General features: G+C 56.7%; 1 protein-coding gene across 5 annotated transcripts in view; it reads left to right on the plus strand.

The window, feature by feature from the left end:
* Positions 1-6,265: 6,265 nt before the first annotated feature.
* The window catches only part of KCNH2 (potassium voltage-gated channel subfamily H member 2), a 32,580-nt gene continuing 14,992 nt past the window's right edge, over positions 6,266-23,853 (plus strand). For 3 of the 5 annotated variants that reach the window (XM_036356192.1, XM_036356193.1, XM_036356195.1), the window contains exons 1-2: positions 6,268-6,752; positions 9,465-9,695. In XM_036356192.1, the coding sequence (XP_036212085.1) occupies positions 6,677-6,752; positions 9,465-9,695 (307 nt within the window). In that variant the 5' untranslated portion in view covers positions 6,268-6,676. Of the gene's footprint in view, positions 6,753-9,464; positions 9,696-23,853 lie in introns of all 5 variants that reach the window. The other 2 variants (XM_036356194.1, XM_036356196.1) reach the window with 1 other exon arrangement.

Consider the following 23,853-nt stretch of genomic DNA (forward strand, 5'->3'; position numbering starts at 1 on the left):
AATCAAGGCTTAACTACAACAAGACTGTGCACAAAGCCCACAAAGGGGTGCACCAAGAGCGTCCACCTCAGGTCATTGGGGAGGCTGAGCTACTGGGCCCTATAGGACACCTAGCACAGAAAGCCACTCTATCAACACAGGGAAGCAGCCAAAATGCAGAGACAAAGAAACAGGTCACAAATGACAGAAATGGAGGAAAGCAAACTACTGGATATAGAGTTCAAAACCACACATAAGGTTTTTCAAGAATTTTCTAGAAACTGCCGATAAATTTAGTGAGACCCTCCATAAATCTAGTGAGACCCTCGAGGATATGAAAAAGGACCAACTAGAAATTAAGCATACACTGACTGAAATAAAGAATATTATACAGACACCCAACAGCAGACTAGAGGATTGCAAGAATCAAGTCAAAGATTTGAAATATGAAAAAGCAAAAAAACACCCAACCGGAAAAACAAAAAGAAAAAAGAATCCAAAAATATGAAGATAGTGTAAGGAGCCTCTGGGACAACTTCAAGCGTACCAACATCCAAATTATGGGGGTGCCAGAAGAAGAGAGAGAACAAGATATTGAAAACCTATTTGAAGAAATAATGACAGAAAACTCCTACCTGGTGAAAGCAATAGACTTACAAGTCCAGGGAGGACAGAGAACGCCAAACAAAAGGAATCCAAAGAGGACCACACCAAGACACATCATAATTAAAATGCCAAGAGCAAAAGACAAAGAGAGAATCTTAAAAGCAGCAAGAGAAAGAAAGTCAGTTACCTACAAGGGAATACCCATACGACTGTCAGCTGGTTTCTCAACAGAAACTATGCAGGCCAGAAGGGAGTGGCAAGAAATATTCAAAGTGATGAATAGCAAGAACCTACAATCAAGATTACTTTATCCAGCAAGCTATCATTCAGAATAGAAGGTCAGATAAAGAGCTTCACAGATAAGAAAAAGCTAAAGGAGTTCATCACCACCAAACCAGGATTATATGAAATGCTGAAAGGTATCCTTTAAGAAGAGGAAGAAGAAGAAAAAGGTAAAGATACAAATTATGAACAACAAATACACATCTATCAACAAGTAAATCTAAAAATCAAGTGAATAAATAATCTGATGAACAGAATAGACTGGCGAATATAATAGAATCAGGGCCATAGAAAGGGAGTGGACTCACTATTCTCAGGGGGGAAAGGGGTGCGGGGGGTGCGGGAAGAGACTGGACAAAAATCGTGCACCTATGGATGAGGACAGTGGCGGGGTGGGTAAGGGCAGAGGGTGGGGTGGGAACCGGGTGGAGGGGAGCTCTGGGGGGAAAAAAGAGGAACAACTGTAATAATCTGAACAATAAAGATTTAATTAAAAAAAAAGAAATCATTCACTGTTGGGGCTGGAAGGACTCTGAGAGATCAACTTGTTTGGTCTCCTCATTTTACAGGTATAAGGAAAGTGACATTTAGTGATCCTCCTAAAGTTACCCAATAAGCAGGCCTCTTTACATCACCTCTAACCTGGTCCAAGTCTTCAACATCCTGGACTACTGCATAGCTCCCTGTGGCAGATTTTATTTTTCCAAGATGGTTGTGCCAATAGATCCCGTCACACATGCTTTTCTTAAACTATGTCAGAGACACTGCTCCATTGAGAGGTGGAATCTATGTTTCTCTCTTTGAATCTGATTGGCCATGCTTGTGACAGAAGTTATTTTATGCAACTTTTGAGGCCGAGTTATTAAAGGTGGTACAGTTGCTGCCTGGACCTCTCTTGGGACACATGCCCTTGGCACCCAGCCACCGTGCTGTGAGGAAGCCAGACAGCCACGAGGAAAGGCTTCGTGTAGGCGTTCTGGCCTCAGTCCTATTTGAGGTCCCAGCTGACAGCCAGCATCAACCAACAGGCGTGAAGAGTGAATGAACATTTCAGTCCTGAGTTGAGTGGAACAGACACAAGTGGTTCCCGCTGCACCTGCCCAAATGGCAGACCCATGAGCAGAATGAATGCTGCCATTGATTTAAGTCATGGGATTGGGCATAGCTGTCAGGCAATAGTAACAGAAACACCTCATAGCTGCCTCAGTTTCTCCCACCTATTTTATGTGTTTCATTAATTCAACAGACCTTTATTAGGTACTGACTGCATGCTAGGATCTGTGCAAATGCACACATGATTTCTATGTTTGTGGACAATACATTTCACTTACCACCATTGTTTTTTTTTTTTTTTTTTTTGCACACAGAATAAACACTAAACTCCTCAGTCCTCCACTAATGGCTCCAGCCTATTGCTGCCCAGATCCAGTCTCCAGTCTCTATGCCTTTGCTCATGTTGTCCCTTCCACCTGCCATGCTTCTGTCCTGCCTCATCTCGACCTTCAGGGACCTGCTCCAAAACTTCCTCCCTTCGCCAGGCCCTCCTGGACTCCTCCCGTGTGTGTAATCAATACTTCCTGGCAACCCCACTCAGCGCAGACCGCACAGTTCTGCCTGCCCACTGCCTCTCTCAGCCTCAGTGGCCTGAGTCCTGGAGCAGAGATCCTGGGTTCCCTTCCTGTCCCTCCTCTAGTCCATCGCCCAGCGTCTGGTGCTGGAATCAGTACACGGGAGGCCTCCAGTAAACATTTGGTGACTTGATTAGTAGCAGAACCAGAATTAGAAGTCAAGTCTTCTGAGTCCTAGTCTCGAGCATATCTTTTTATTTTTAATTTTTATTGATTTTTAGATGGAGAGGAAGGGAGAGGGAGAGAGAAACATGATATGAGTGTCACGTCAATCAGCTGCTTCCTGCACGCCCCCTACTGGGGATCGAGCCCAAAATCCAGGCATGTGCCCTAACCATTGGGAATCAAACCAGCAAGCTTTAGGTCCACACTCAGTCAACTGAACCACACCGGCCAGGGCTCCTCGGCATATCTTCTTTGATTCCTTTTATATCACCACAGCGAGGAAAAAGCCTCGTCATTGGTGTGTATCAGGTTGGTGGGTGAAGACCTGGGTTATGGCCCTGGGTGTGTGGGATGTGTGTGATGGGATCGCTGCATGTGGGGTTGCAGGTGGCAATAAGTGGAGGGAGTGCAGATTCCTGGCTATGGGTTTGAGGAGGATCCCTTCCTCCCTTCCTCCTCCCCTTCCTCCCATCCTTTCTGGCCTTCCTCAAGCCCTGAGCACCCACTTCTGGGGAGGAAATATGCAGTTTCTTTGCTCTTTCTCTCCTCCAGCCCAGGTCCTACCTGAAAGCATCTGCATCTTCAGGACCCCGCTGTCAAGAAGAGCAAGGCCCCACCGTGCACTCCGAGCTCCCCTTGCACAGGGAGGGCTGCTCTGTGTGCTCCCTTCCCAGGGGCTCTGAGGCACCCTTCCTCCCTCAGCTGCTTCCCAGTCCCCTGTGATTGTCACTTGCTCTCCTGGGCCTTGGCTGTCTTGCCTGGCCCAGTCCTTGGGGGTCCACAGCAGGGAGGCTGTGGTTTCTTTTTTCCTCCCAGGATGTCCTGGCTTGACTCCTTCAGACTGAGCAGGAGCAGAGGGTGGGGTGGGCAGGATGTTTTCCACAGACTCTTCTCCTCAAATTGTCTCTGGGAGCTGGGAGGAGCCTAGTGTCTCACTGTCTATACCAGTGGTTCTCAACCTTCCTAATGCCGTGACCCTTTAATACAGTTCCTCATGTTGTGGTGACCCCTAATTTCATTGTTACAAATTGAACATCATTAAAGCATAGTGATTAATCACAAAAACAATATGTAATTATTTATGTGTTTTCCGATGGTCTTAGGCGACCCCTGTGAAAGGGTTGTTCGACCCCCAAAGGGGGTGCGACCCACAGGTTGAGAACCGCTGATACAGTGAGAGTCTCTCAGCCACAGGCTGGGTGGGGAGAGCTCTTCCCAGGACCAGTCCCTGCAAATGGCTCTGTGAAGGGAAGTTGGGGTGGGACGGATTCCAGTTGCTCCGGGTATTAAGGTTGGGCACTTGCCTCTTTCCCCTGGGTCCAGGGTAGTGGAAGTGGAAGTGATGGGCAGGGAGGCTTCAGCTCACATGTTGCCCTTTACCTTTTGGTGCCTGACACCTGTGGGCCCAGGAAGGATGCCTTTGGGGAGAGCTTGTCCCCATCTGACAACCTCCCTTCCTTGTCCCAGTTCTTGGCTGTGGGGGTGGCTCAGTGAAACTGCCTTCAGGCATTCCTCTCAGCCTCCATGAAGTGTGTGTGTGTGTGTGTGAGAGAGAGAGAGAGAGAGAGGCAGCGCTCCCCTGCCTGCCTCTGTGCCCAGGAGGAGGCTACTTTGAGCCTTGTCACCTTTATTTTGGGAAGACCAAGGGCCCCTCAGATTCCTTTGTCCTCCTAAGCAGCTAGAAAGAGAGCAGATGCCTGTCCTGGGAACATGGGTACTGGAGTGTGGACAGCTGTCTGGGCTAGATGAGTAGCACACCCCGCCCCCCTCCCCAGCCCCCTTCAGCCTGGCTCGTCCTCACCTTTGGTCTGCAGAGAAAGGGATGCTGCCTACAGATGTCATTGCAGGCCCTTTCTCTCTCTAGATCCCCAACCCGGAGGGGCAAACACTCCACTCAAATGGGAATCACCCTGGAGTTAGGGCAGGTAACTAACTCCCCAGGGAGTGGTGGGGGGTGGGGGAGGTGCTGGGCCAGTCTGACGATAGGCTGGGTTTTGCCTAGCACCGAAGATGGGTGGATGTGCCCGATGCCAGGCAGAACGGAAGGGGACTCTGTGCCACCGAAGGCTCTGGGAATCTTGGAGGCCAAGTGAAAATGCAAGCGAGGAAGCTGCTGGAGGTGGAGAGGGCTGAGGGACGAGATGACTGTTCAGGCAGGAGCCGCTGGTCTTTTTTAGCATCAGCGGGTAGAGCCACCTCCTTCTCTCCCACTGGCTGCCTCCCTGAGTCACTGCCCACCCACCAGCAAATAAAAAAGGGGTGTCATCTGCTGGCCTATGGCCCCATTGTTTGCGTCTTCTTGCTCCTGGGTGATAGGTGAGAGTCTGTATAGGTCTCCATAAGACCTCTTCCTCTGCGCTTTTCTTCTTTCAGACTCGGCTTCCTTCTCTGTCCTTTGTTCCTCCCCTTCCCCCACATCCCATGAAGGTTCTCCCTGGTGACAAGGCCCACCCCCTAGCTCAAGGACAGAGGCAGCTGCAAGCCCTCAGGGGCCCCCACTTGGCCCCATCCATCTAGCCGGGTCTCTGATCTGGGCTGCAGGGGAGGGGACCCGGCAGGCTGCCGGCTCATCCCCGCCTGTCGGTACAGCTGTCAACACTCACCTTCCCGCCCTGGCCTTCCCAGGGCCGTGCCTGGCTGCTCAAGCCAGGGACACCGCGCCCGGAGACCCTCACTCAGACCCAGGCAGGAGATGGGGAGGCGACAGACAGACACCCTGCCTGCCCTTGAGCATCCTCAGGCCTCCTTGCCTAAATAAGGGAGCTGCAGCTGCAGCAAGCCAGCTGGCGGGGGGAGGGGCCGGCGGCGAGGCCAGGGTTTTCTGAGGGGCTGGGCCGCCGCGGCCTCAGGGCCCAGAGCCCGCCCACTGGGCCTGCACCGCAGCCGCGAGCTGCAGGCGGAGGGCGGGCCGCTAGCACAAGGGGATCCCCAGGCTGGGACCTCGCGCTCAGGGGCTTTTCTCTGATCCCGCAGCTAACTGTCAGAATGTCCCTGTAGAGGAGGGCCCCGCATAACCCTGAGAGGGCCGTGTGTGTGTGTGTGTGTGTGTGTGTGTGTGTGTGTGTGTGTGTGTTGGTGGGGGCGTCCCGCTCCGGGTGCGCGTCCCCCCTAAATCTCACCCATTATTATCTCAATTCTCGGTTGGCCGGGGCCTCCAGACTGTCTTGTCCTTCACGTTTCTCGGGTCTCCCCTGACCCTGGACTCGTCCTCCCCGGGCCCAGGCCTCGCCCTGTCACCTGCAGCGGCCACCGAGCGCGTGCGGGGTGGACCAGCGGTGCTCCGCGCGGTGCGGGCCAGGGCGTGAGGGACCCGCCCTCTCCCTTCAAGTCAGGTCCCCAGGCCTCGGAGCGCAGGGCGGGGGCGCGGAATCCCAGGTCCCGCCCTGCCGCTGCGCACCTGTCCAAGGTTCCCTAAGGGTCCCTTCCCCTCGCGGGGGCGCGAGTCCCGGGGGCTCGGGGCTGAGCGTGGGGCTGGTGGGGGGAGCCCTCGGCGCGGCTCAGCCAATGGGAAGGGCGGGCGCGCGGGGTGTGTGTAGGGGGGTGGGGAGAGGGCGGCGCTGCCGGCGCGGCGGGCGGGAGGGGGCCGGGAGGCGGGGGCCAGAGCCCGAGGGGCGCGCGACGCGTTAACCCTTCCGCGGCCGGGCCGAGCCGCAGGCGCAGCCCGAGCCGCCGGCGCCGGAGCCGCTGTGGGCGCGGAGGGTGGGAGCCGGGAGCCCCGAGCTCGGGAAAGCGGAGCGCAGCGCGGGGACGCGGCGGAGCGGGGCCCGCGGCTCGGCGGGGGCAGGCGGACAGGTGTGCGGGCCGCCCCAGCTCAGGCGGCTCCAGGCCGGGCCCGCGTCCGGAGCCGGGAGCTGAGCCGGGGACTCCACGCCCGCAGCCCAGTCCCGGCCCCGCCCGTGCTCTGCTTGGCCGCGGGGTGCGGGGACCACGGCTAGGCAGGGCTACCCAAAGCCGAGTGTTGGGCCGGGCTGGGCCGGGGTGGGTGGGGGCCCGCCCGGCCCGCCCATGGGCTCAGGATGCCGGTGCGGAGGGGCCACGTCGCGCCGCAGAACACCTTCCTGGACACCATCATCCGCAAGTTTGAGGGCCAGAGTGAGTGGGGGAGGGGCCGGCGGGGCCGGGCACTGGGCGGGGGGCGAGCTCTTCCGAGTGTGAATGGGGGGAGGGGGGCGTGCCCGGGACGTGTGCATCTGCCAAGTGCGAGTCAGAGGGGCTGATGTCCTCAGGGCGCTGGCCAGGGGTCGCGAGGGCAAGGCTTGGTGCTGGGGGCCAAGGGACCTGGTGTTGGGGCCCCGGGTGGGAGGCTCAATTCAGTCTTCCGGGATGGGGAGGGTGTGTGACACTGAGTGTGCAGGGCAGGGAGATGGGATGGGGTGTGCAGGTACCCCTGGCTCTGGGTGCCTGGATGTGGAGGGGCTGTGTGGGTGCAAGGACAGGAGAGGAGGTATCTCCCAAACTGTGGGACCCCAACAGATCGTATGGGTGCCCGTCTTGACTGTACTGTGGGAGAGGGAACGCCAGCAGGTAGGATCATTGCCTAACCTGCTCTTGGGGGTGTGGGATGTGTGTCTGTCACCCATGAGTTTGACCCTGCATGGGCAGCGGGGAGGTGTCTTAGACAAGGCTACACACTGTGGGCCCTGGGCTGAGAGGATGTCATGGGCTGCACCCCAGTTCTGAGGGTCTAACAGCCCCAAAGCAGTGCTCCCATGCTGTGGATTTTCCTGCCGTGAGCCCCTTCTCGGGGACTCAGCACCCTAAACTGGCCTGGCAGGGGAGGCTTCCAGAAGTGTCCCAGGCTAGGTGAGTGTGCTGGCAGGGGCTTTACACCTGCCTGAGCGCATGTGTCTGTCCCAAGGCTGCGTGTACCGTGGTGGGTGTGACTGCCAAGGGCCCTGGGAGCAGAGAGCTGGTGACATTCCTTGCCCATGACCCTGCGAACATAGGACAACGTGTGCTTGTTACAGTGGTGGGCAGAGGGAGGGGTCCGTTCGATGCACAGCATTGTCTGAGCAAGGAACACGATGATCCCGAGGGGGAGGAGACTGCCGGGTGGAGGCCCCGAGGCTGGGGGTTTCTTTCCCACGAGCTCCAGTGCAGGCACCTCGGCTGGGTCTGGGGGCCTGGCTTCTGGCCCTGCCTCTGCCACGGTGACCTTGAGCGAGTCTCCTCCCTGTCTGAGCCTCAGTTTCCACATCTGGGAAGAAGGGTGCATGAGACTGAAGGAACCTTTCAGGTCCCTTCTGCCCAGTTTTCCAGGAGCTCAGTGAAGGGGGTGAGGGTGGGGCCTGCCTTCGAAGAAACTCCTCTTCAGGCCTGGCAGTGGGTGCCAGGTGGTTTTTCTTCTTCCTCCGAAGCTGGTGGGTGGCTGGAACTCTGGATTGCCATGGACTTAGGTGGAGATGGAGGCCGAATCTGGGGTCTTTGTATGTGACAGAGAGCCCTGACTAGGGTTGACCACTGCCTGAGGCCCAGGGAACTGACCTAAAGATGACCCAACCTCAAAAAGTAACTTCCTGGAGGCCAGGGTCAAGGGCTGCGGAGGAAGGCAGGGGGAGGCAGGTCCTGTGGCCGCGCCTGCCTCGGTGAGGCCTTGCCCCTGGGATTGCCCAGGGCTGCAGCCTGCGGCCTGTGCCCGCTGCGAAGGGCGGGGACAGAGTCCCGACTGCTACTGAAAGCCCCAGCATTAAAGGCCATAGTGGCCGGAAACTTATGCATTTATAAAAAGCTCTTATCCTCGGAGCATCTTCCCTGGCACCAGCTCCTGCTGCCTGCCTGCTGCTCACCCGCCAGCTCAGCCCTCAGGGCAGGCATGGAGGGGCGAGCCCAGTCTAGCTGAAATAGGTCCATTGGGGCACCCCTCCTCGATGGGGCAAAACTGAGGCAGCCCTCACATTCCCGGGAAAGGTCCTCTTCCTGCATCTGTCTTCTTATAAGTAGGCCCCTGCCTCAGGCCTCCCCGGGCTGCAGGTGTTCCCAGGGTTGGCGCTGCAGGTCCCTTTCCTTGCTCCCTATGACCTTGGGCTTCTGCCTGTGGCCCTTAGCATATTCCTTCACCTGCTGCCAGAACTGAGTTTAGAAGCTGGCTCTCATTTACAAGCTGCAAGCTGTGGGCACGGCTCTGAACTTCTTTTGAGTCCCAGTTTCTCCATCTATAATACGAGGACGCCTACCTTATGGGGTTGTCAATATTACATGAGATACAGCATAGCAGGTGCTCACGTGGTACTTTCCTCAGCCTCCCCAGCCCCCGACTGCCCTTCCAGGAAGTACTGATACTCGGGGGAGTGATTCCCTAGGGATCCCCGGGGTAAGAAGTGTCCAGGGAGCTCCGCTCAGTCTAGAGATGGGGTGTGTGTCTGCAAAAGCAGCTGAAGGAGCCGTGCAAAGGGAAGGCTGGCCGCCATCTCTGACCCTTCCCAGCCTCCCTCTCCAGGCCCAGTGTTTATCCCTCCGCCGCGGCTGCTGACACACGTTGCTGACACCCGCCCAGTCTGGCCCTGGCCCCAGGCGCGGAGGGGCGGCAGGCCGCTGGCAGCCTGCCCGGGGGAAGCCACGGAGCCAGCCCGAGGGCCCGGCGGGAGGAGGCGGGGGGCGCCGCCTGACGGGCTGGCGAGGCACCTGTGTCGGGGCGCAGCTGCGTTTGCCCCCCTGCTGGGGATCCCGGCTCCGCGGTGCTCCCTGAGGCAGGGAGTCCCCGGGCAGGCGGCAGTGTGTGACGAGAGGATATAGGTGAGGGCTGGAGCCCTCGGGGCAGGGTCCCTGCTCACGTGCCTGTTCAATCCCGCCCCTCCCGCCCCCCAGGCCGCAAGTTCATCATCGCCAACGCTCGGGTAGAGAACTGCGCGGTCATCTACTGCAACGACGGCTTCTGCGAGCTGTGCGGCTACTCGCGAGCCGAGGTGATGCAGCGGCCCTGCACCTGCGATTTCCTGCACGGGCCGCGCACTCAGCGCCGGGCGGCCGCGCAGATCGCGCAGGCCCTGCTGGGCGCCGAGGAGCGCAAAGTGGAGATCGCCTTTTACCGGAAGGATGGTAGGCGGGGCCGCGGGGCGGGGCCGCGGCGGGGGCGGTGCGGACCCGGGATGGGGGCAGCTGGAAAATGGCCCGAGCCTGGGCGGGTTCCATAGTTGCGTGACCCAGCTGGGGTCATTGCAGTGGGCCAGGTGGGAGACCAGGGCTGGGCACTGGGGCTGCAGGGCGGTCTGCGTCTTCACCTCTCTCCGGCGGGATGGTTTTTCGGGGTAGCCAGGGGGCTGCTTGGCTGTAGGTCTGGCTCCTCTGGTTCCTTCCTCCCTGGGCAGATGTGGGCATGATGAGCTAGAGGCGGATGGGGCCGGGATGGCAGGTGCATGCGTGGACAGAATAGGTCAGGCTGGCGGCTGGGCGCTGACCTCTGGTCACGGGCCTCTAGGGACCCTAGCAGCCAGCCCCTGCCGTGTGCCTAAGAGGTCTGGGGAGAAGTCACTTAGGGCCAAGGGGGGCGGGGGCTGAGGACTAGCTCGCTCTCTGCTGCCCTTCTCCTGCCCCCTCTCTCTTCTGCACTTCACCTGCACCTGGCATGAGGTGTGTGCCTCTTCCAACCCCAGTTCCCTTTGTCTCATCTGTTGAGGCCCCGCCTGCCCTCCCTTCCTGCGCCAGGTGTCTCGGCTCAGCCACCGCCTCCTAGCTCTGCTGCTCTGGGCTTCCGGAGATCGGATAAACAGAGCTCTGGGCGGGGCTGCTCCCACACGTGTCTGTCCTGGCTGGTGGGCTTTGCTCTGGAAGTTCAGTGCACAGGGCTTTGGGAGGTCTGCAGAGGGCTAGGGAGGTGGCTCCAGAAGGTGCCTCTGGACCGCCCATTGGTGCCCAAACCTTGCTGCTCAGTGCTTGCCGAGGAGCATTTGCTGAACTCAGGGTCTTGCAGATAGAGCAGTGAACACCACACGGGGTTCCTGCCTATAGGGAGCTGACCTGCTGGAGCGCATGCTCTGTCTCCCCCTGGGGGTAGGCAAAGTGATCCAGCAGCCAGGCCCCTGGCCCTGCCTCTTGGAACCTCCTCTCTATGCATAGGGTTGGCGGAGGCCGCCCTGGAAAGGCTTGTGCCTCCCCGATGGCCCTGCTTTTGCAGGGATGCCCAGCCTGGGACATCACTGCACACACAGCATAGAGGGGACACTGTGGGAGAGGATTAGCTTACAGCACGTGGGGGTTCTGGCTAGGAGGCAGGGGCTGCAAGACTGGATGGAAACTCGGAAGGCAGGGCCTCTGTCTGCTTTTTCACCGATGTCTCCCAGAACCTAAACCAGGGCCGATTTGCTTTTATATCTGCTTGGCCATCTAGTACTAGCTAACATCGGTGGGTGGCTTCTACGTGCTGGACACTGTGCTACTAAATGTTTCACTTACATTATCTCACAGAATCTTCACAACAACCCTGGGAGGTAGATATAATTTTTTCTCCATTTATGGATGCGGAAACAAGTTTGGAGAAATTAAGAAACTTTTCCAAAGTCACACAGCCAGTAAGTGGCAGAGCAGGGAGTGCGACTGTGTCTGTCTGATCAGAGTCTCCCCACTCTGCTTTGCTGTCATATATGTATTAACAATGACACCAAATAGTTACAGGGGTATCTACAGATTCGAACGACTTCATGTACAATTTTATCTGAAAGTTGCAAACCGTTGGTGGAATGAACAGAATGTGAATACATTAAGTCTAATGTTCAGGTCTGACACCAGAAATAATGTAATGTAGGGCCAAGTTGGTTACTGTCTTGAACCTCTTTCTAGTTCTGGGATAATGTATCTGCTCGGCCCCTTGGCACCAGGGGCCTGAGTGCTTTGTCTGCGTGGTAGTGTGTGTGGAGCAGGCCTTCCTTCTTTCCCCAGGTTGGCTCCTTTGGGGGAGGATGGCCAAGGGACCCTTTCTGCAGGGGTGCTTGGAATCTTGTGACCTTGAGGATCACAATCCAGCTCACTCAGTTACAGATGGAGAAACTGAGGGGCGGAGGTCCAGTTACCAGTGAATCAGTGGAGGGAGTGGGACTAGAACCCAAGCCCCTTGCCCGGGTTCAGCCTCTTTGCCCCGTCAGGTTACGAGTCCAAAGGAGGCTGTGACCCAGAAATCCTGTGCCAGTCATCTCTGCCCGCCCCCTTCGCTGCTCTCACACTTCCCATGGGGCCAGGTATCTCCTGTTGGCCAGCAGACTGGCCCGGGCCCTCAGGTCATGTGAGTCCCACTTGTCCTGGCACTGGAGCCTAGGAAGCGGACAGATTTCCTCCACCTCCCCCGTCTGCCGTGAGACTCTGGGTCCCTAGGGAGGTTCTGTGTGGCCTGACCTGTGCTGTGTGCGTGCGTGCACTAGCTCACACTTGCGCCCGGGCAGAGGAGGGAGGCAGAGGTGTAGAATGCCAGGGCCACCTCTTGTTTCTGTCCAGGCCTTTCTCAGGGTCTCTGCCTGGGCCAGCCACGGGGGAGTAGGTCCCTGGGCTTCAGCCCCAGGGAGGTGGGTGGCTGGGCAGGAGGCGGGGCCTTTTGCTGGCAGGCGCCAGTGCGGACAGCTGTGCTGTGTCGGTGCCTCCGGCCTAGCTCTGTGCAGTATCAGGGCCTGGAGCCAGACAGCTCCGTTATTTAGTTGCTGGGATTGTTGGGAGGCAGGGAGGCTGGACTGGGGGTGTGTGGGCTGGAGGGAGAGACACGAGGTGCCAGGGACCTGCTGGCCCCGCGTCCATGCCCCTTCACGTCAGGCCCGGGATTAAAGTGGCACTGGGGGCAGAGCCAGCTAGTGTGGGGCTGGCAGGCAGTAACATGGCTGCAGGGCCCTGGGGCCTTGCCTGGGCAGCAGGTGCTGCTGGAGCACATCTGCATCCCCACATCGCTGGAGGGGTGGCCCGGGATCCCTTTGAGCAAGGCTCCTCCTCGCTTGCTGCCCTCCTCTGCCGGGCCTGGTGGAGGTCCCCCCTGCTCTCTGTCCCTGGGGTCCCTGGCCCCCCTGCTCTTTGTTCCCGCTGTCTCTCTTCGCACCACCTCCTGCAGCGCTCAGCCTGTCTGCCTGTGCCCGTGGTCTCTGCTGCTTTCCTCTCCCCAGGGCTCCCTCCCTGCAGACACCCTGTCCCCTTGGTCTTATCTCCTCCTCCCTGCATCTGTCTCTCTTCTTTTTCCCACCAGCCCCCCTGAGCCTTTCTCCCTCTGGGCTCTGTCTGGCTCCCCCATACCTCTGCCTGCACTGGCCTGGTCTCCGTGTCCCTGTGTCCCCAGGAGCCCATGCGTGGGTGGAGATAGGGGTGTCTCTAGAGAAGAATCTGTCTGCTTCTCTGCTCCAGCTGCAGGCTGGTTGCCATGGTAACAGGGTCAGAGGGCACCCACTGCAACAGCTGAGCTGTGGGTTGGGGAGAAGTGGGGACCAGTGGGCCAGCCTGTGCCCTGGATCCCCCAGTGCCTGTGGGGAACCTGAGCCCCAGAGGTGGCCCCATACCAGCTGGTTTATGGTTCCCAGATTCAGACCCCAGCTTATGCAGGCGCTGCTGGCACCAGTGACACTCCTATGGGCCTCCCTTGACCCTCCACACACCCAGGCCATTTCCCCATCTCCTCCCATGCCCCTCCTCCAGCACAGCTGACCTCTCTCCAAGCTCAGACCCCCACCCTCCTCCACCCTCTCCAGGCCCATGGCCCTCAGGCCCAGACCCCTAACTGCAGTGTGCTGTGTGCAGAAACCCCGTGTTGGGATGCTGGTGAGGCAGCCCCAGGGTTTATTGAGCTGGGCAGGCAGGGCGGGACCCAGGCTGGTGCCATCCTTGAGATGGGAGCAGCCCAGATTGAACACCGAGGACAAGGTTAGACATAGGGAGCACTTCTCTGGAGGGGCGGAAGCCATCAGGGGCTCCCTTCACCTTGGGCCTTCCAAGACAGGGCAGGTGAGAGCACCTGCTTGTGGCCAGGAGGCCAGGAGGCCAGGAGGCCAGGAGGCCAGGAAGCCAGGAGCGGTGCCCAGGGCTCTCCCCACCCAGCACCTTTCCTCAAGGCTCCAGGAGGAGACATTCCTGAGTGGGAGCAGGGTGCCCTGTTCACAGTTCTGGATGGGTCTTCCCGTCCCTGGGGCAGAAGTGAGGCAGGCCTGCCAGGACCGAGGGGTGTGGGCCACTTCTGCACACTTGGCTCTGGAGAGTGTCAGGAGGGCGGCTCCTCCGTGTTGTGTCTGCTGTAGACCCCAGAGAGGAGCTATGTAAATATTTGCACAGAGCGGGCGGGATGGGAGCAGAGTTTGGTGATGGCCTTGGACTCTAGGGAGGGGGGCCAGTGTGGGGTGGGGGTGAGACTGGTGAGACTCAGCATGTTTTAGCCCAGAGGTGGCTTCCAGGGTGTTGTGACAGGTTCTAAGAAACCCCTTTCACACTTAAACACCCCCCCCCCCCCCCGCCCAACACACACACACACACACACACACACACACACACACACACACACGGTGCCTCAAATACCTCCATTAGAGAACCTTTTGCTTGAGGGAGAATGAGTCTTTTTCTTTAAAAATACATTCTCTCTCATCACCCCTCCCCCACGTGCAGGGAGGAACATGGAGTTATCTAGCCCCTTAGTGTGTGGGAGCTTAACAGAAACTTTGCTCCCTGCCACGGAGGAGGGCCCTGGGGTCAAGGCCAGAACAAGGAGAGTGGAGGGGCACCTGGGCAGGTGGTTAGTACAGGAGAGGCCCCTCCTGCCCTGGTACCTACAGGTCTCCATGCTGTGGACTGTTGGCCTGGAGCAAACCTCTCATTGTTTAGGTGACATGAAGCGCCTGAGGGCTGGGCAGTGTCTTCTCCTTGGCCCGCCGTCTTCCTTGTTCACAGCTGTGGATGGGGTTGCCATGTTAGACTTCTCCCACCAGACTGCAAGCTCCGTGAGGGCAGACAACAGTCTGTTCAGTTCTCTGTTGAATCTGTGTGTCTAGTAGTGGGAGCTCAGTATATGCTTGCTTGCTTGCTCACTTAATGAATGAATGAACGAATGAAAGAATGAATAAGGTGGGCAGGGTGTTGTTGCAGAAGCCATACACTGGTGTCAGTGACTTGGGAGCAGTTTCTGGCCCAGTTATAGAGCTGCTGTGTGACTTTGGGCAAATCACTTTCCATTCTGGGCCTCAGCCTCTCCCTCTGTGAGGGATGAGGATTAGAGGATGGGGAGGCTTCAGGGCCAAAGAAAGGAGGGCCAGGGAGAGGTTGCCTGAGAGGCCTAGGAGTCCTCCAGCCCTGCTGTGTGTGGGGACATGGTGGGGTACAGAGAAGGTATCTGGGACTCCCAGCCCCTGCCCTCCCCAGAGATGGACCGAGGAGGCTTGAGTGGTGGAGCAAAGCTGGGGGAGGTGGCGGTGGCAGCTGCCTGGGCCGCACTCACAGGCACAGCCATTCCAGTTTTCAGGTAGGGAGGCATGCTTTTTGGCAGGTGGTCCTCACAGCCCTCCAAGAGACAGACTTCCTCTCCATCGTTTCACAGGAGGGAAACGCTTGCTCAGAAAGGCTAGGGGACTTGCGCCTGTTGACCCAGCTGGTGGGCACCTGAGTGGGCACTGGAACCCAGTTTTCCTCTTTCAGCTCTAGAGCCCTCCCACATGAAGCTGGAATTCTGCCACACCAGCTGTCTTGCCCCAGAGTCCTTTGAGGGCACAATGGGTTCAGGACCCCAAGAAGTGTGGGTGTCAGCTCGGTTCCAGAGCCACAGTTCCTCGTTGGCTAAGTGGCGTCCAGCGCCTGCCCTCCCAGGTACTGAAGTTAGCTGAGCCAGGGTCTCAGCACCCCTGTGCCCCATTGCCCTGTCCTGCAAGGGACCCTGCCTGTCCCAGCTCCTGCCTCTCCCTCAAATCATGCAAACACGATATTTGTGTTATTGTTTTCGCCTTCTCTTTCCCTTGCTTTTTTCCCTTTTGCTCTCATTCCCCAGTCCCATTACCCTCCCCTTAGGCAACCATTGAAATGTACTTCCTGTGAATATGCTGCTTGCATATGTTCTTGCAAAATGTGTGTTTTGTCTGGATGCGTATAGGTTTAATTTATGTAAATGGGATGTGCTAGCTGTTGTGTTCTGGCACTCACTCTCCTTACGCAGGAGTATGCCTGTAAGTCCATCCAGGCTGTTACTTGACATCTAGTCTGTAGCTTCCTATTCTGTGGGGCGAACCCACCTAATTTCCTCCCACGGAGGGCCCTCCACAGCGTCTCCCTAAATAATGCTGCAGTGACCTCCTCACCTGTGGCCCCTTTTGGACTCATGTGAGGGGCTCTTTGAGATACATCCCCAGAGGTGGAATAGCTGGATCATGGGATCTGTGGGCACCTAATTCAACTAAGTATTGTCTGACTGTGTACCAGCTTGGCTGCCGCCATCATCACCCGCCTACACAGAGCACGAGGCTGCTGTTCCGCCATATCTCCGCCACACCTGGCACTGTCTACCTTCCTAAGTTTTGCCAGTCTAATAGGTGAAAGTGATATCTTGCTGCTTGAATTTGCATTTCTTTGGCTTCACATGAGTTCGTGCATCCACCTCATAGGCTGGACAGCCTCTCAGCTTACTTTCCCGTCAATCACCTGCTCATATCCTTTGCTCACTCTTCCACCGAAGCCGCTGTCTTTTGTTCTTGGTTTGCAGGAGTTGCTTGTGTATTCTAGAAATGCAAATGCCTAGTTAAATATTCAACATACATATCCTGGGCATTATTTCCTGCTGAATCCAGATACTGCAAATGTTTTCTCCCATTCAGTTGTCTGTTCAAGTTATCCAACAGAGATACTGAATTTTGAACAAACACACTGCCCGAGTTTTAGCTTTGTTTGAGCTTTTGAAGTTTTGTTGAAGAAATTCTTCACCATCCGGAGGTTGCAAAAGTCAACACCCCCTTCTTCTATTTACTTAATTGTTTCACCTTCCTCGGTTGGGTCTCGGATCCATCCGGAGCCTACCTCTGTCTGCGGTGTCGAGTAGGGATCAAGTTATGTTTTTTTCCATGTAGTGAGCCAATTTTCCCAACATGACGAGTAAACAGCCTGTTCTTTTCCACTGGTGTGTGGGGCCCCTGTACCACCAGTTAATTACCCATATATCCTTGGGTCTGTTTTTGAGCTTTCTATTCTGTTCCAAATATTTATTTGTCTGTTCTTGCATCAAAACCACATGAAAAAACAACAACAATGACATTTAGTATATCTTAGCATCTGGAAAGGCACATCTTTTCTCTCTATTCTTTTTTTTTTAAAATATGTTTTTATTGATTTCAGAGAGGAAGGGAGAGGGAGAGAGAGATAGAAACATCAATGATGAGACAGGATCAATCATTGATTGGCTGCCTTCTGCACTCCAGATCAAGCCCACAACTCAGGCACGTGCCCTTGACTGGAATCAAACCTGGGACCCTTCCATTTGCAGGCTGATGCTCTATCCACTGAGCCAAACTGGCTAGGGTTTTTCTCTCTATTCTTCATTTCTAATGGTTGACATAGGGATTTGTGGGCTTCTCTTTTTCTTTATAAACTTTCAAAAAACTTTTATCAAGTCCCTGCAAAGAAAACCCCCACTATAATCTTGACTGCAATTAGATTGGTTTTATAGCTGAATTTGGGGAGAAATGACATCTTGATAATAATTTTCCTATCCAAGGGCCTGGATTATCCCTCCATTTATCAGATCATTTCTGTATCCTTTATTAGTTTAAATCTTTGCCCCCTGCACCCCCCCCCCCCAAAGGCCTGTGCATTCCTAGTCAATTTCTAGATATTTTATCCTTCTGTCGCTGTTATGAAAAGGGCCTTCTTTTGGAACACGTATTTGAATAGCTCCATGCTGGTGGAGAGAAATGCTGCCCATTTTTGTGGGCTGACCTTGTACCAGGCAGCTGTATTGAACGCCATCATTTGTTCTAATAGTTTATCTGTTGATTTGGTTGTATTTTTAGGGAGATGACCCTATCATCTGCACATAATGCCGGTTTTCTGTTTACGTTCGGGTCATTGTGATATGTTCTGATGCCATTAGAATGTTCCACTGGACTTTTCAGGAAGCTTTCATGTGTGCTGTCTGTGGTGGCACGTCTCAGAGTCCTGTGAGGTGGTCGAGTTCTGGAGGGATTACAAGTATCGGTTGAGTGATTGAGAAGCTGTGGCTGATGGAGAGCTGGAGTTAGGGAGAGATGTTCTCCAGGCACCCCAGGCTTTCTGGGGCACGCTGGGGACTAACATGAGGCACAGTTCTGGAAGCTTGCTGAGCCTGGGGGAGGGCAGGACCCCCAGGTTGTCTCCTGGTGGACATGTCTGTGTGGGGTCATGGTGAAGCAGGCTGGTAGGGGTCTGAGGTTCAGAAATCCCACACCTGTGAGGCTCCTGCTCCACTGCTCCCCAGGTTCCTGGGCGGGCAGCCTCCATGTGCCATGCTAACTGCTGACCAGATTTCATAACACGTCAGCAAAGATACCGCCTGATTCCCACGGGGGTCCTGACTGTTGTCTAGACTCTGATGGTTTGAAATGGACAAATTAGGTTGTGAAGGGACAGTTGGTACCCTTGGATCTGGAAGAGCTTTGAGGGTGGGAGATGGCCCTGTTCACACACACCTGCCATTGGCGCAGGTGGAGGCCTCAAGTCCACCAGCAGTCCTCAAACACCTGCTTCCCCAGTACTTCCTTCGAACAGCCCAGCCCTAGCCTCAGGGCTCTGACTCTGGGGGAGGGAGGAACCTCACTCCAGAAGCCAGTATGCAATTATCTCCCAAATTAGGGATATTGTTTTAGAAGAGTTCTCAATGAGAAACATCCATGTGGGCTGGATGGAGCAGTCAGGGAAATCTTTGTGGAGGGATCCTGCAGAACCTAGAGGATGGCTGAGTTGAAGGGGTCAGGGCTGTGGGGAGTGGGAGGCCCGGTGAGGCTGGGGTGCCCTGTAGGCCAGCCCACTCGTGTCTCAGGTGTCTGTGTGCAAGGATTGTTGGGATCCAGAAGGGCAGATCCTGAAGGATTCTCAGCGGGGACGGACTCCAGGAAGTCGGAGGAGGGAGGTGAAGCGTGCAGGCCTTGGGGAGGAAGGGAATGGATCCACGGAGCAGCTTTCTCCGCCTGAGCACAGCCTTGCTCTACCTCCTCGGGCTCATGGGGAACAGGGCCGTGACTCCACGTGAGAGACCAGGAGGCCGTGTCCCCGAGAGGTTGAGTGGCACCCAGCGGACTGGCGCAGGGCCGGGCTGGGCCCAGAGCTCTTCTAGAAGAAGCTCTTCTCTTGAGACTATCACTGTGGTTGGGGAGGGGGAGATGATGCAGGCAGGCCACAGGCAGTGGGTTTTGGGGGGTCTAGATGACTGGCCCCCCGAGACCCTCTATATGGCCTCTAACTCCCTAGGAAGGTGTTAGACAGGGAGGGTGGTGGAGGTCTGTTTGGGGATGATGCCTTTTTTGTGTGAGTCGGGGTCTGGACCCTGGCTTTCCACTCCTGCCCTGCAGTGAGTCTTCCCCAGGGTGTCTGCCTCACAGCCCCTGAAGATGGCCTCTCTCTCCCCATCCCCTCCCCACCCCACCGTCTCACACGCACTCATTCACTGGCTGGCCTCTCAGGCTCCCCTACTCTGTCCCCTGGTCCTGCAATGTCCCTCGCTTCCCTAGGCCCCAGGCTGCCCATGAGAGCCGTGTTAGTGACACGATGGCCCCCGTCCAGGAGTCGCTCCTTCTGCATCTTCCTGTCGCCGCCACCAGGCTAAATATAACCTGACACTGCACAGCCCTGCATGAAGACAGCGTCTCTGCCTGGGGGCGGACAGGGCTGATGGGGCCCCAGCCTCCTGCCCTCAGCGTGACTTTGGGCTCAGCTCCTCTTGCTGGGAGCGGGACAGGGAAGGGACCAGGGCTAGGATGGCTGCCTCCCTGAGGTCACCTTCCTTGCAGGGCCCTGTTTCGTTACAGCTCTGGATGCTTCCACAAGCCATCTGTCATCTCATCTGGCGGCCAGGGCAGGAATCGCTCATCCCTGTGGTGCCCCCAGGGAGCCTGAAGCTCAGAGAGGCGGACGACCTGCCCACAGTCACACAGCACTTGCTCAGCTCTCCTGATGGCTGGGCAGGTCACTCTGCTCCCCGGGCCCGTCCCTCTGCCTCGGTTATTCTCTCTTCCTCATCTTGCCCGGGCTCCGGATTGGGGTCCTGTTGACTCTCTGGCGTAGTGAGGGCAGGTGCCAGGCCTGTGTGGTTTGTGCTGCCCAAACGCTTGACATTGCTGCCCTCAGTGACTGCTCGTGGGGCATGAAGGAGCATCATGACCTGTTTACAGGCAGAGGGCTGACTTTCGGGTTTGCTGAAGGACACTCCGAATCCTTGCTGGCCCCTCCACCCCTGGCCACACCGCCCTGATGGATAAGGCCTGGGAGTGATAAGCTGAGGCCAGGGGTGTCCAGAGGTGGGAAATCCAGTTTGGGACCGTGAGTGGGGCCCCCGGTTGGGTTGGGACACTGGGCAAGAGGATGCCCAGGGTTGGCAGCAGATGAAAGTAAGCCAGCACTGGGTTCTGATGAGCGACGGCACCCTTCCCTCGGGACAGGAAGAGCTGTACCTGCTGCACCTGGAATGTGTCCAGGCCTGGTTCTCCCCCAGGGTCCCTCCGCTGTCCCCTCCTCCTCTCCTCCTCGGTGACCTTTGGTGAGCTGCATGGCTGTGTCTACTTTCCTGTCTCCATCCCACAGGACCCAGGGTGCCCTGAGCTCCAGGAGGCAGGCGAGGGCTGGGCACTCAGCCTCCCCACCCAGAGCCAGGTGTCCTCAGCTTGGGCTGGGGGTTGGGAGTGTGAGTAAGGGCTCTTGGCATCAGCTACAAGAGCCAGGTGGCTCGGGGCCTCTCCACTGGGGAGACCCAGCCACCTGTCTCTCCCTCTCCTCCTCCCAGAATCAGGACTTCCCATGAGTCCCGCTCTGCTTCACACATGTCATCCATCCCTCCAGCCTCCTGGGGTGGGCGTGACCCTGGGGCTGGGGAGGGGAGATGACTTGCCCAAGGTCATTCTGACATAAGGAGCAAAGGCTATTTGACTCTACAGCCCGTGTCCCTCCCCTTTGCGTCGGGGAACCCCACATCCTATCTGTGGGCAGAGCCGGGGCTGGGGGGAGCCCGGGGGTGGGAATTCTGCTCCCCTCCACCCCTTCCCTCCTTCCCAGCGCGCTCTGGTGCTGGCTGCCTCAGGAGTGTGGGCCGCGCCTGCCACGGTGTGGCTCTCCGCGGAACTGCAACCTCACGCAGCTGGGCGGGCAGAGTCCGCCTCTGCTGGGTGCAGGGCAAGGTTGAGGGAGGAGAGCAGCGAGTGGGGGCCAGGAGCAGGACTGTGGGGGGCAAGGCACTGTATGTGCTAGTGCCAGCATGGGTCTCCCAGAAGCAGCTCAGCCATCGACTGCCAACATTTCTGCTGTGTGAGGGTCAGAGACCACCTGCCTGCAGGCCTGACAGGCTCCTGCTATCCCTGTGCCCCACCCCTGACCTGGGTCTGAACCTCAGCTGCCCTCAGGGACCCCCGCCTCCCATACTCCCAGCCCAAGACGAGATGGGGTCCATGGGGTCCGCTGGAAGGCCTGGCTGGGGGTGAGTGATGTGACGCTCACTGAAGACCCAACCAACCAACCAACCAACCAACCATCCATCCAAGCGAGCAGGGGCTGGGCAGGCAGAGCCTCAGAGAGCCCCGAGTCGGCTGCCCGCTTTCCTTCCTTCTGTGTCTCCTTGAAAATAGCAGCTGGCGCCTCCTCTCCCCCTGCCTCGTCCCGCAGCCACCAGGCAGGGCTCCAGGTCACATTTTTGGAAGAAGCTGGGCTTTGACAGGGTTATTTGAAAGGAAAAATTCCTTGAATGTCACAAAGGGAGAGAGGGCCAAGGGGGCTCTGCGTCTGAGTGTGTGTCTAGGGGCAGGGGTGAGCCTGAGCTGCAAGGGGGCTTCTATTTGGAGTTTCTGCAGCCAGGCAGGGGGTGGGCTGGCAGAATGCAGCTCTGCCCTCCCTCGCTGAGACATCTGAATGGAGTGGGCAGGGTGCGGAGGCCTCAAGGTCAGAATCCCCAGGCTGTCCTGAAAGGTTGGGCTTTTCTGGGTTCCAGACTCTGGACTTCTGGGACAAGTTCCTAGTGAGGAATGAGGACCAGGAGCCTGGATGCCTGGGGTTCTGGGGCTGGGTGCTTGGGATCTCCAGGGCTAAGGTTTCCTGGTCTCTGGCCTCTCTAGTCCAGATCAGGGCCAGTCCCTGTTCAGGCCGCTGTCGGCCATCACCATATTAGGACATGAACTCGAGGCGGGCTGTTGGGTGCCAAACAGTCTCCAGCTGGGTCTGGCCCCCTGCAGCTCCCAGCACCACAGCTGTGCTTCAGTTGGGCCATTTCAGAGGCCGAAGGTCAGGGGACAGTAGAGGCTGCTGATGGGAGATCCAGACAGAGCCCCCAGCTTCGGTTCTGAGGGCTGGGCCAGAAGGGCCTGGGATGAGGTGAGTAGAAGGACCTCAGGCAGAGCAGAGAATCCCTGCCAGCCCCTCACCTGGTCCAGCCCCCCCTTCTCCCCTCCCCACTCCGCCATCCTGTTTCAGTTGGTTGCAGAGGATCTCCTTCCACAAGATGAATCCCACGGCTGTTAGAACTGCTGTGCTGCAGGAACCAGGCCCTTCACGCCTGGTCTGCTCGGCCATTGCTGTCGCACTCCCCACGGCTCAGCCACCAGGGCCTGTCCAGAGAGCCTCCAGGTTGCTGGCCCCTCCCTTGACTCAATCCGCCACCGATACTTCCTCTCCACCGCTCTCCATCAGCATTGCCCATCACTAGCCCCACTGGCCAGTGTCTGCTCCCTGGCGTGTGTTCTAGGTGCTAGGCCAGCAGAGGGGACACAGACACTGGAGAGTTAGGTCCCTGCAATTCAGAGAAGACAGATGAGCAGGTGGACAAGAAAAGAAGTTTGTCCTGAGAAGAAAGCATGATGAGGGATAAGCCTGGTGCCCGCAGGGAACATGGAGAAAGAGGAACAGGATGTTAATATGAGCATCAAGGCCTTCTTCAGAAGTTGGCAGAGGAGGGTGAGGGGCTGTGGGCTGGACAGGGAGCAGAGGTGGATGGGGCACATCCGGCCTGGTGGACTGGCCTCACCTGGGGGCCAGACAGAGAGACTGGGAGAGAAGAGAAAGACAAGGAGCCCAGCCAGCGTGGCTCAGTGGTTGAGCATTAACCTATGAACCAGGAGGTCATGGTTCAGTTCCCGGGCAGGACACATGCCTTGGTTGTGGGCTCAATCTCCAGTGGGGGGCGTGCAGGAGGCAGCCGATCAACGATTCTCTCTGTCATTGATGTTTCTCTCTCTCTTTCTTCCTCTCTCTGAAACCAATAAAAAAATATTTTTAGAAAAAGAAAGACAAGGAGAGACAGTGATGCAAGATTTAGGAGCAGTGCTTCACGGCTCTTTGGTGAAGGATCACTTTTCTTTATTTCTAATACATCACACACCTTTGTGAAGTGCAAAATCACATGCTTGGACATCGTGGCAATGTTGAATTGCTTGAAGGTTTTGAAACTCTTGCTCTCAACTTTGAGTGTATCTTGTTGTGGACCAACTGGTGGGACTAATGCAGAAAGAGCTGGGACTAATGCAGAGAGAGCCAGGATGGGGACAGAGAGCGATCCCTAACCCGTGTGCAGTGTTCAGTGTACACCAGGCATTGCTCTAGGCCAGGGGTCCTCAAACTTTTTAAACAGGGGGCCAGTTCACTGTCCCTCAGACCGTTGGAGGGCCGGACTATAGTTTAAAAAAAAACCATGAACAAATTCCTATGCACAGTGCACATATCTTATTTTGAAGTAAAAAAACAAAACGGGAACAAATACAATATTTGTATTTGCATGTGGCCCGCGGGCTGTAGTTTGAGGACCCCTGCTCTAGGCCCTCAGCATGTGTTGACTTCATCTTTGCAACTTAGGGCAAAGGAACTACTATTCCCACTTTATAGATGAGGAAAACGAGGCACAGGAAGGTTAACTAAGTTGAGCATAATGCATAAATGACTAAGTGGCAGAGGTGGGATTTGAACCCAGAGACCCTGGGCCTAAAGTCTGTGGGCTTAATTCCCACACTGCACTGCTGTGTATGTGTACTCCCACATCCCGTGTGGTTCAGGGTTCAGGACCTGGAAGAGGGGCTGCACACAAATGAAAGAGACAAGAGATAATAATTTGGAA

Source organism: Myotis myotis, unplaced genomic scaffold (assembly GCF_014108235.1).
Source record: "Myotis myotis isolate mMyoMyo1 unplaced genomic scaffold, mMyoMyo1.p scaffold_m19_p_25, whole genome shotgun sequence".
NCBI lineage: Eukaryota > Metazoa > Chordata > Mammalia > Chiroptera > Vespertilionidae > Myotis > Myotis myotis.